General features: G+C 34.3%; 1 protein-coding gene across 1 annotated transcript; it reads right to left on the reverse strand.

The window, feature by feature from the left end:
• Positions 1-381: 381 nt before the first annotated feature.
• LOC125839097 (cyclase-like protein 2) lies at positions 382-9,375 on the reverse strand. Its single transcript, XM_049518079.1, has 7 exons — positions 9,015-9,375; positions 6,515-6,559; positions 5,499-5,571; positions 4,429-4,526; positions 1,857-1,927; positions 697-853; positions 382-427 (listed from the first exon to the last, which is right to left on the reverse strand). Exons 1-6 carry the CDS (start codon positions 9,373-9,375, stop codon positions 728-730), a joined length of 774 nt encoding a protein of 257 aa, XP_049374036.1. The 3' UTR covers positions 382-427; positions 697-727.
• Between the last annotated feature and the right edge of the window lie 3,329 nt (positions 9,376-12,704).

Below are 12,704 nucleotides of genomic sequence, written 5' to 3' on the forward strand. Positions count from 1 at the left end.
CGTGTTTCAGGTAAATCATTGAATTTTACACACCAGAGTATCAACAATATCATCAAAACTCTTCAAGCTCAATAGCCATGCAAACATACAACTCACTCACAAATATCAAGAATGATGATGACGTGCAAGTGCAATGCAAAAAATTGTATAGAATTTAGACATAAAAGATTGCAGAAATACAGTAGCTTTGTACAGTGATTAATCAATGACAAATACGGAAAATTTCCATACATTTTCTTTCAAGGTCTGTTTTGAAATTTCTTTTATAGACGGGTAGAATCTGAGAGCTTACGCTCACTTCAACAATTTAGACTATGTACATTACAGCTACCCAGCCTAAGCTTGCCAAAGTGATAAGCAGCATTCCTTTCGTAATTTGGTCCCTTGTGTGGTGCTTTACTCCACTCCAACATATCTCTGGTGCTTCCTGCTACAAATTATCAAGCAAATTAAACATGAAAAGGCAGCATATCACTTTCGGAACTTGCGACCCACACAAATACTCCAAGTTCGTAGCTACAAATGTTGCAACCCACTCATTATTATATCAAATATATCCAAGAACACAACCGACCGAGCACAAAAAAGGAACCTGACTCACGCACAACTTTAGCATAAATGAGAATGTTTTTCACATTGAACTAAACAGAAAAGAAGTTAAATAGCACACTCTGCGCAGAGTACTGAAAGATGTACCTTATGGTTGGAAAAGTTTACAAGGAGAGCATCACTTAATTAATATACACCTAACAGGTGATCCCTCGGCACCAAGCATCCTTAAGGGCAGGCAGTGTACAGTGTATATTCCAGGTTTTATATCATCAAGCTTCAATGCTTCCACGACAATGATTTCCTAGAGCATTTCAAACGTGGTAAGATTTGAACAAGAGTTCTACAGGCATCAAAACAAGTAAATGTTCAACAGAATCACCAATAAATGTCATAAGACTCTAGAAAACAATGATCAGTAGAAATGCCAACTACAATTTGCTCATCTATTGAAACGAAAATAATCTAATAGGCATTGGCATGTAAAACACAAAGATCACAATCACATCATGGGTCATTATTCATTTACAACATATTTTCCAAGAAGTATATATAATTGTTACAATCTATATTAAAAGTTCATTCTATTCCATGTATGGTCCTTTTTTGGATAACTAAAATGTGAAGTTCCATACTTGGTCTTTTTTCTTCATTGGAGGAAATCAGACAAGGAGGGAGAAATTATTCTGTGTATTGCATCCAAAGGCCTTCAGTACTCAACGTTGCAGGTAAAAGAAACTCTGACAAACATACATGATTACAGACAACACCTAACTCGAACTCATCCAGTATAGAAATGTCAGAGACCTCCAAGAATTGCTCAAAGCCTCAAACTAGAATCCAACCGCAATCAATGGCCTCCCAAAAGGCTATTTAGGCCCTCGCCTGATAATTTTTTTCAGTTCGATCAAGGATCAAACAAGGCCAGCAAATTTCCTCGTAATTAATAAGTTTTACATATGAACTTCAGAATCAATTCACCAATGAAGGAAAACCTCTTCAATTGGTCATTACTTCTCTCTTCATGCTAATAGACACTTAACTGTAACACCTTTCTTCAGCAAATCGCGAATCTTCATTTTCCAGACAACAAAGTAAATAGGTAATTCCTAATACTTAGAATATCAAATATTCTTTTGTTTAACCATTGCTTAGAATCTCAATTTTTTGCACCTTGAAGAAGAATTTAAAAGAGAGAAATTTAAACAACTAAGATAACACCACATCTCCTCCTACCCTCTTTCTTTCTATGGTCCCTTAAAGAAAAGGGGAAAACAGTTCAAATTAGCCTATCAAATACCACTTACCCTGCTTTTGAGGAAAACAAGATGAGCAGGAATCAAATCATCATACGCAGCAATTGACAAATAATCAATTCCTGGAAAATATACGAGAATGTTAGCTAACCATTCCTTTACAAGAGAAAAAATGCTTGAATAGAAATCAGGTGGTAAAATAGCACCATTTAATTTGACATCAAGGAAATGCTATTAAATCACATGCAGGTCCAACAACTTTCTCATCCCAGAAAAATAATGCAGATTTTCTCATGTGATGTTCCACTGAACATAAGGTAGAGAACCTGACCTAATTCATAATAATCAATGGATCTATCTTAAACTTGTTGCCACCTCCATTTTCTTTTTGCCTTTTTTTGTTGATAACCAAGAACATGACCTTAGATAGGAGGGAATGAAGGTGCAGATTAGGGTAGAAGGTTAGTAGGTAATTGAGCGTTGTTTTTCTTTTCGATGGGATTAGGCTAGGTGGTAATCTAGAGCACCGTGGTTGTCGTATTATTAGCCTTATTCATGTAGTTTCTTGCTATTGCTATCTGTTATTGTCAATTGTTTATTATGTTTAAGTGATCACACTATTTTGTTGATGTTACTGTTCCTTGCCTACATGCTCTTCACTGTTTTCCTATTAGTTGTCAAGTTTTCTTCACTGACGTTTCTCCTTTCAATTACTACTTTGATTTACTTCATTTGAGCCGATGGTCTTTAGATAACACCGAAACAGTCTCTCTAACTCCACAAGGTAGGGGTAAGGTCTACGCACACTCTACCTTCTTTAGACCCCACTTGTGGAATTTCACTGGGTATTTTGTTGTTGATAACCAAGAAATCCCCGAGGACAGGTGTATACAGTTTGAAACTCGGGGAATAATGGGCCCGCCCTCTACTATTCTCAACTTAATACTAGGCTCTTGTCTTCTGTAGGGTTCGACCTCATGACGTGCGTCTAACCCACACATCACAAGTTACGTACTTACCACTAGACCAAAACCATGGGGGCTACCACCTCCAAGTTATATGCAAGATTTAAATTACAATGGACAATTTTCCACAGAGAATTGTAAGCAGACTGTCTTCTTCATCATCAGTGTTTTCATGTGTCAACAAAGTTTTATAAACAGAAAAGTTTAACATTAATGCACAAAGGAACATGCAAACACACTCTTTGGTTGCAGATGGCAAGCTAAAAAAGACCAACTGATATGTAACAAAAGGCAAAGGATGCAGACAGTGACTCAACAATGAGAACCATACTAAACTGTATGTGGATGTGAATGGAAATGGCATATTATGACCTCTTCTTAAATAGACTCAGATCAAGATATCACATGGGAAATGCAGCTGCTATACAGAAGTCTCTTTAAAGTTAAAAGATTTGCAGAAACGCTGGCAAAGTTGGGAAAAGGAAAGAATAAAACCAGAGCACTTTACAAGAACCACGGCCAATCAAACATGTTGGCAGAAGGCAAGAATGGAACCACTAGTAACAAAAAGATGAGGCTACACAATATACACGAACCATGACCTATGTGAATCCAATATAGGATAAAGCAAGACACATGGAGTCATGTTTCAGAGTAGATATTTGCCTTGAATTTTTTGACCACCAAATCCTAGTTTTGGCATTACTAAGAGTGGCATGGCACATAGTAGACACCTATACTATATGCATGTGTACAAATATACTTAAAAAAGTGCTCTACAACATCCTTTTGCTTTAAATAAATTTTGTTGATTTGGTCTGAGCGGTCAAATTGGCTCCCCTGCTTGCGCATCTCATGCACGTGCCATTGATCTATCTGATGGGAGAGATCTACCAATTCCTTTATTTCACCTAGTGGGATTTCACTGGGTATGTTGTTGTTGTTGTTGTTGTTGTTGTTGTTGTTGTTGTATCCTCAACAGAGAAGGAGTACCCCCTCTATTCAATATATGATTTCTTGCTCAAAGGGAAGGTCATCTATATGGAATAACTGAATTTGCCAAAACAGCATTTTCTAAACATTTCTTTGGTGAGTCCCTTCTTGACACGTCATTCTGGATTTGAAGAAGGAGAAATAAGAGTCTAATTCCACTAGATTTCATTGTTCAACCTTCTCATTCTCCAATATAGTGATATCTGAAGCATAAATTATTGATTAGATCTATGCAAAATAATATTACCTAATTCAGAATAAATATATACAATAAGGATACTTTCACACCAATAATTAGGACACACTGGAAAGAGCAAGCTGAGAAAACACTTTGACCAATAACTTTAGGTAACATAAAGGAAGAGGTCATACTTATTGAGGTACATGAAATACATGCAGACACCAAAATGAGGACAACCCTCAGGACTACACAAAAGAAGTAGTAGATTGAGATAGTAGTGAATAATGTTAGGTGCAACAGGAAAAAGAAAAACCAAGTGGGTGTCTTGAACTCATTTAAACCAGCTAAGGTAAAGCACTGCTCCACAAACATTCGAGTAACCAGTAATCCACAACTTCATTCACAAATAACCAGGTCAAAGCCAATCATTTCTTTCCTTCAAATATCATCTTATGACAAAAAAATGTGGTATTGCATGTCTAACCAACAAGTTTGATGTCAGTGTTATCCACCAGCCACTGTGCACCATCCTTCATGAATCCCACAAAGCTTGAGTCTAACTTCTTTTTCCACATAAGACGCCTAATGGAAGTTCAAGGGAAAAGAAACTGTGTCAAATATAACAGTATATCCAAGTAAAATCAATAAAGCCACATCCACTCTTGGCTAAAGAAAAGCTAGCACGTCATACTTCTTGCAACCTTTTTCTTTGTTTGGTATGTGGAGAATGGAGATGCATTTATTGAATGGTTGAACTATGAAAACTAACTATAGGATGTCAGTGGTCCACAAGAAAAAAGATCAAAGCAAAGATGCTCAACCACAAATCTGAGCTCCGACCACGTGTTTGGCGAGGTGGGGGACAGTACCTAGCCATTTCATTTAAGGGAGAAAAAAATTCTCATGAAGAATATTAGGCTTCTGAATGCAGACCTCATTCTTTGCCACTGAATGTGGTAGATGGCGGCCTCTTTTGCTTTGAGCATTTTGTGGCCATTACTTGCCTTAAATAGGCAGCTAAACAATAAAAAAGGGATGCTCATAGCTTGGAGGGTCTCTAACTTCATGATTAAGGATAATATGGGCCTCAGAAGTATATTCAGATGGATCATGCATAAAAGAGGTTAGCTACGTGTTTTATCAAAAAAAGTGGTCAGCTAAGTGTACGGCTTATTGGTTGAGTGAGGGATTTCCTAATTAAAGTCAAGGACCCTAGTGAAATTTTGTTGGTTGACTAAACCCTGAGAAGTGCTTGGCTTCTGCTTGTTCTATATAAATATATGCTAGAAAATGAGACTGCAGACTATACCATGGACTTATCCTTCGAGGATGTGCAGAAATGTGTAAAATCTATGGAGATAATCAAATTGCATTGAAGAGAAAGGAAAAGTAATAACCATAACTTTAGTACAAGCAACAACTTTTTAAGAAGCAGTTATTTTCTTTAACACGTAGTATGAACAATGGCAAAACAAGTTATGATGTAAAAACAATGAGTAGAGCTCAGATCAATCATATCCATACTTAAGCAGTCTAAAGACAATTTTCCATTACCTGTCGGTATTTAGGGTTCTGAAAAGTACTCGCTTCACTCCCTTGGGAATATGTAAGGATGTCATAACCTCCGCTAAATAAAAGACACCAGTATATAATCACAGTTAGCCAACATAACATAGGTAAGAGAGTATTCTCATTGCAGTGGCACAAAACAAATGTTTGCAAGCAAGAGAAGATTAGATTTTACACCTCAACTCGATCAAGTCTACTCATACACTACCGCAGTTACAAATTCAAAAATCAAATAAAGTAAGATAGTAAAGCAGAAAAATCCACCCCCCCACCCCCCACCCCCCCACCCCCCCAAAATCAACACCATACAAGAGCATTCATGAAAGATCTCTACACCAAAACAAACCCTTGATCATCTCTTGTCACAGAATTGGGCAGGGAACAAAATATCCTTCACTCGTTTACTCTTTAATGCTAGACTATTATTGTAGGCATCAGTTATCTTGACTAGCCCTAATGAACTTTATTTCACAAGAATGATCATGAATATTAATCATAATTTAACTCCATTTTGCCCATGATTACACATGTATGGTCTCAACTCTCATCCTCACTCTTCTAAATAATAATTCCATTCTTTGTCCCTTCACTTTAATCTTAGAACCTGAAGATTTTGCTTGATCCCCAGGAAAAAATACAATTCTTGTCAACCAAAGGAGAACGTCAGATTCCTACATATAATATCAAAAAATCATACATGATATCTAAATTACAAGACGACTTGCATCATAACATAGGAGAATCTAGCTAAAAATATAATCTCATTTCTGCACACTAAAAATTCCATTATAGTTCCCCCGTGTTATGAAGATATTGCATAATCTCAACACCAAATCTGCGAACAATAAAGATGTACATCTCTTTTTCGAGACATGTGGTAGAAGTACCAGAACTACATGGTGGCGAATTACTGAATCACAGTTTCAGGAGTATGGAATTCAGCATAGAACACAAAAAATATGATCACCAAAGATATATTGGGCACGACAGAGCAGGTATACCTGTTAAGTTCTTGTCTCTTGGAACATCGACCAACAATGCAGGACCTGTCATTAAGTGAAAGAAATTATCACTAACCTGTTAAAATGTGCCTATTACCAATCAATATCTATAGTAACAAATACCTACTAAAAGAAAATTAAGGAAGATGAGCAAAAACATTGAATACGTAACACAATATATAGGAAGTTGTGTAAATGCTGAGGAGAAATGAGAACCAAACATCAAAATGCAGAACAGACATTTTGACAGGATGCTCAAAATTATTTTTTGATATAGAATTTGTTTAAAATTTATATAAGTCAACATGTAGGAGACAATTCCTTAACAGCTGCTAATCAATTAATGTTTTTGACATTTCTTATCATGCATACCAAGTCAAACTAGGACTACCCAATTCGGAGGAATCCTCCCAACGAAGAAAAACAAAAAATGGTCACTTCTTCATTCTAGAAAAACTTACATGAAAAGGAGACTAGTTTCAGCTTTATCCAAAGGGAAAAAAGGGTATAGTTTCAGTGCAAGAATTATATAATACTAAAGTGTATAAAAATATCAATGTCAAGACTACTAGAGAGAACCCATAAAACTTGAATGTAATATGTATCTAAAAACAAGAAGCAACAAAGTGAATAGCTTTGTCACATATCAAATATAAAAGATAATACAAATCATGACATCCATTATAGGATAATAACTTGCCATAGGTACCCAGTGGATTAGCCGAGGTTCACAAAAGTGCCCAAGCATCACTTTATCCCCCATCCCGTCAAAATTAAAAAGGATAACTCTAACAACTGTTTTAAGAGTTCTAGACCAATTACATATATTCTCAAACCAAAAACATCAAAATATATAACATACACTAGTTCCAAGAAAGAAATGAGATTATCTTCCCAACTAATTAAAGAGGTCGCTAATACTAGTTCACTAACAGAGGGGCATTACCGCAATAGAAAAACCTTCTGAACGAAATCAAGTTGACATTTTTATTTCAGAATTGTAAATAATTAATCAAATTTACATTCAAACACTAGAGAAATATTTTCATATCAAATACAAATTTCGATATTCCTCAAAGGATGTAAGTTTTTACTATTACAAAAATGAAGAAAATATATAGAACTTTAAGAAAATCTTTTTCTTAAAAAAATACTTCTCGGAACAAATAATAAGACGATCATTACAATTTCAGAAGTTGCCACATGTTTACTAAATACTCATTCAGGACGGTAAGGGATTCTGAAAAGTTATACTAAATACGAAATTCTGATGGTGATCTTTGCATTTATATACAACAAATCAATCAACAATGGCGAATCACAAAACTAGTTTGGATCAACTATTTTTTTTGAAAATGGTAACGAGTTTGGATCAACTATATGAATCCTTTGTACTCATTCCTCTCTATTAAGACCTTGATTTTATCTTTTTAGTCTTCTATTACATAGGGGAAAGGGAAGGTGGAAGGAGAAGATGAAGAATTGAACTCATACTTATTGTGTGAGAGACTCCCACTGAAATCACTAGATTATAAACCATGGTCGTATTTCATTTCAACACTAAAATCCCACAAAAGATAATACAGCATTTGGTTAGCTGCTGAAGTAAAAAAATACTTGCTCCATGGCTAATGCAGCGTGTGATCGGGGGTGTTAAATACTACATGTTCCATAACTAATGCAGCATGTGATCGGCAGCGTTAAATAATGCCAATATTAAGTTATGTGGGATTCTATGTATGTGGAATAAGAATGTGTATTAATATTGCAGGGAGTACCATATTTAAAGACAAAAATGCATTTTAAAGTAAGTCATTCATGAACAATAATCTCCTCATTATTAAGCATAGATCATCAATCCCCCTAAATAATCCCAGCATACTTTGACTTTTAAGCCAGATAAAATGTTATCAAACTCACACTTATTTCCAAAAAAAAGAACATACAAGTAGTCAAGTACTTAACCAGAATAAGAATACTCCATATTAGTTGCTCTTGAGTCAAACAAATCTATGAAAAAGCTTAAGGAAAACAATAAGCGGTTAACACTTAATCAGAGTAATAAGACTTCAAACATTTCAGACCTCAACTTAGGGGAAGGGCGGAGCCAGCTAGGACCTAAGGGTTCATCCAAACCCCCTTGGGTGAAAATTTACATGTGCCAATCAATTGACAGTGAAGCAAAGAAGGAAGAGTTTTGATCACCCATCCCCAACTGAGACCACTGGACCGATTTCATCCACTTGAAAATTTGTGTAAAAGTGTCTAATTCGACTTTTAAATAGACTTGTTAGTTCCGCAGCTTGGGAGAAAGTTCCATAATGAAATGGTTGATGGATAAAAAGGGAGAATGCCGCTGACAAAGAGGAGCTATACCCGTCTTTAAATAAAGTAGACATTGTGTGTTATTTCTCAGTATATTAAAATGAAAATTTTGGCTCGGAAAATCAAATTGGGAATAAAAAGTGTATGAGTGCACTAAGAGACAATTGATAGTTACCATTGAGAACCTCTAGGTCAAGGGTATCAACATCTAACCCAGCATCATAGTAATGATCAAAGACATGGTCAGGAGCATCAAAATGGGTGCCTGTGTGGGTGGGTAATTTCATGACAGAGTTATTAGCTAGGGATCCATTCTTCATGCTATTGGGTAGCCACAAGAACTGTCCTAGCCCCTCTTCAGAGCCGTACGACGGCATATCAGAGGTTATTCTGTGAGTAATGTCAAAAATCCTTCCATTTCCGTAGACTTCCCGGCGAACGGGAAAAGGGCCATCGGAGTCGGAAATAGAGAAAATTGGGTTGAGCAATAGTTGCAGTAGCGTGAATAGGAGGAGGAAGGAGGAAACAATCCTCATCGGAAGCTAATGAAATGTGTGTCAAATCGTAGTCATAGCAAGGAACTGAGATTAAAAGTATGGAATACCATATCATGAGTTCTTAGTAATTGCTCAAATGGTAAGCATTAAAAAATATATATATATTATCCTTCACAAAGAGTAAAGGGAAAAGGTTATGATACATCATCGACTTTGTCATTTGGAGCTGATATGCTTTCGTTATGAAAATAGCTCATATATACTCGTATCGTTATACAAACGGCTCACATATATTCCTACCGTCATAAAATTAGCTCATATAGACCCTTCATTTAATGGAAGTGAAAAAATTAGTTTTATATTTTTTATTTTTTATTTTTTATTTTCTTAAAAATTATTTAGGGGTATATATGATTCTTCTAGCAAAGTTCAAGGTATATTTTAATTTTTTTTCATACATAAATTATTTTTTGACTTCTTTTATTATAATTATTTGAGTTTCTTATTCTTATTTTACTTTTTTTTCTTTCATTCCTTAGTGTAAAAAAAAAAAATTAACTATTTTTTTGTGGCTATATTATAATTTAAAACTATTTTTTTTGTCTATATTGTAATTTAATTTTTGTATTTGAAGAAAAAAATTTGGTCTTCTAAATAAGTTTTACAAGAATATTAGTGAAATATAAATAAATTTGACCATCAAAATAATAAATCTAAATTAGTCATTAAAATAAAAAAAAGTAAAAAAAAAATATGTTTGAGGAGGATTAAATATACTCATATGAGATTATATATATATATATATATATATATATATATATATATATATATATATATATATTTAAAATAATAAAAAATTAAACTAAAATTAATTTTTTTCATTTCCGTTAGAGAAAAAGGGTACATGTGAGCCATTTGTATATAAGTAGGGGTATATATGAGCCACTTTCATAACGAGTGGTATATCAGCTCTAAATGACAAAGTTGAAGGGTGTATCAGACCCTTTTCTCAAGAGTAAAAGAAGTAACTAGAATTCAAATTATTACTCTCTACCGATTCAATATTTATGGCACTTTTTAAATTGAAATTTTGAAACAATATCCAAACTAGTAAGAGAATAAAGTTGGTAGAGTTAAATCAACAAAGTTGCTTTGGTTTGTCATGATAGACATAAAATTGTTAATCAAGTAAAATGGTACACTTAAATTTATATAAGGTTATAAATACATGTCTTATAGTTTAACTCTTTTTAAGTATATTTACAAACGATTTGGATATTTAAAGATTATAAATGAGATTAAGTAAAACAAGTAAAGAGTAAAGAATATAGATCGGAGTCGTAATCATAGTTGAATCTATATTTGATGTAGGAGGTATACATGCACTTGTTAAATAAGTATCATATAACTAATTGTGCATCATAAGCTAAGTTGGTGCATTGCTCCAACACTAATTAATTATGTATACATATTATATAACTCTATGAGAGAGAAATACATAATTATTGACCAAGGTTTAATGAAGATAAAAGATATGAGAGATAATGTAATTCTTAAACAAAAGACATAAAGTCACTATTGAAGTTGTCCCGAATTTTCAAAAAGACACTTAAATTTTGCGGGAGTCCTATTACCCCATCATTCTTATTTATAATGAATTTATTGTCCCATTATGAGCCTAATGTAACACCCGGGAAAATTTTTGAGCTAAGATTCGAACCATTCTTCGTTGTGAGTAAGATTTTTACTGAGGAATTTAAATTTTCTTAAGCGTTAAGGTCACTAGATGTAGCACCTTACGTTCCAAGAAGAACTAAAGAGAATTCATTCAAGTCATTCGTAAGTTCTTCTAAGTTTTGGGTCAACTTCAAATGACCATAACTTTTAGTATAGGATGAGTTAGGGGTAAGTGTGGCAGCAGGACCGGGAGGTGCCAGTACCAGTACCGTTCCATCCCGGTCCATTACCGGTCCGGTACTATTTTGTCCCGGTCCAGTACCGTTCCGGCAGGATCTAGTGAGGGCCGTTACGAAGGGGAACCAGGTTATATCGGTAAGTACCGGTTCCGGTTCCAGTCCGAACTGGTCCGGTCCGGTTCGTCTTAATTAAATTTTTTTAAAATTTAAATTGTAATATAGTCGTTGGGTAATGGGTATTGGGCCCCACCCAACGGCTATTTCACCAAATAACCCCCCCAAAACACCCCCTACCCCCCCAAACTTTTTTTAATACCACAAACTTTTAAAATTTATATTTTTATCCTATTTTTTAACTATAAATACCCTCAATCTTTCATTATTTTTACTCACAAATATTCTTCATCTTCTACTCTCTCAGCTCTCAAGTCTCAAGTCTCTAATCTCTTATTCTCTTTTAAATTACAAATTATATTAGTATGAAAGATTTGGTGGATTACGAATTTGGTCTTTGGAGCTTCAAAATTCAACTTTCAATTTTCGGCTTTCGGTCATACACGTCTACTTTTTTAAGTAGACGTTTGGTACATTCGTTCCAACTCCATTTTCATTTAGTTATTTATTTGTTTGCATTTATTTATTTATTTATTTATTTATTTATTTATTTATTTATTTTGTGAGTAATTAGTCTCTAGTCTCTATTTATTTAGTTATTTATTTGTTTGCATTACATTTTCGTATTATATATAATTTACTCACTTTTCATATTTTAATATGGATTTCGATAAAAAAAATGTTGATAAAGGTAAAACAATTGTATATGATTCGATCACTAATTTATTTACCTCAAATTCCAAGAAAAATAAAAAAATCGGTAGTTCTTCTAAATCTAAAACTAGACAAGTAGCACAAGTAAAAATAAATACGAAAGATTTTACGCATGTTGATGAAACCATTTTTAATATCGATAGTAATATTGGATTAGATCCTTATCATGAATATTTACAAAGAAGGTTTGGTAATTTTGATGAGGAATTAGATGAAAATGATGAACATGATAATGTTAATGATTATATTGATACTTTTGATGATGATGACGATGATGATGAAACAGAGTCAATTACGGCTACTACTCCCACTCCCAATCCCGCTCCCTTTCGTTGTCCTGCTCCCATTCCCCCGTACATCCTAGGCCTAAGGTAGAACGTGCTAAAAAATCAATTATGTGGTAATTTATGACTCAAAGTGAAGATAAAACACAAGCTATTTGTAATAAATGTAAACATAAAATGAATCATAAGACTGTGGGAAAATAGAGTGGGACGGGACATTTGAGTAATCATTTAATGGGATGTTGTAAATATGAATTTTTGCATGCTAAAGATGTAGCCGAAGCTAAAAAGAATCGTACCACCCTTCCTAGTGAAACTGTAGGGTAGGGGGCTCTAATAT

Source organism: Solanum verrucosum, unplaced genomic scaffold, assembly GCF_900185275.1.
Source record: "Solanum verrucosum unplaced genomic scaffold, falcon-dt-bn FXZP01000163.1, whole genome shotgun sequence".
NCBI classification, from domain to species: Eukaryota; Viridiplantae; Streptophyta; class Magnoliopsida; order Solanales; family Solanaceae; genus Solanum; species Solanum verrucosum.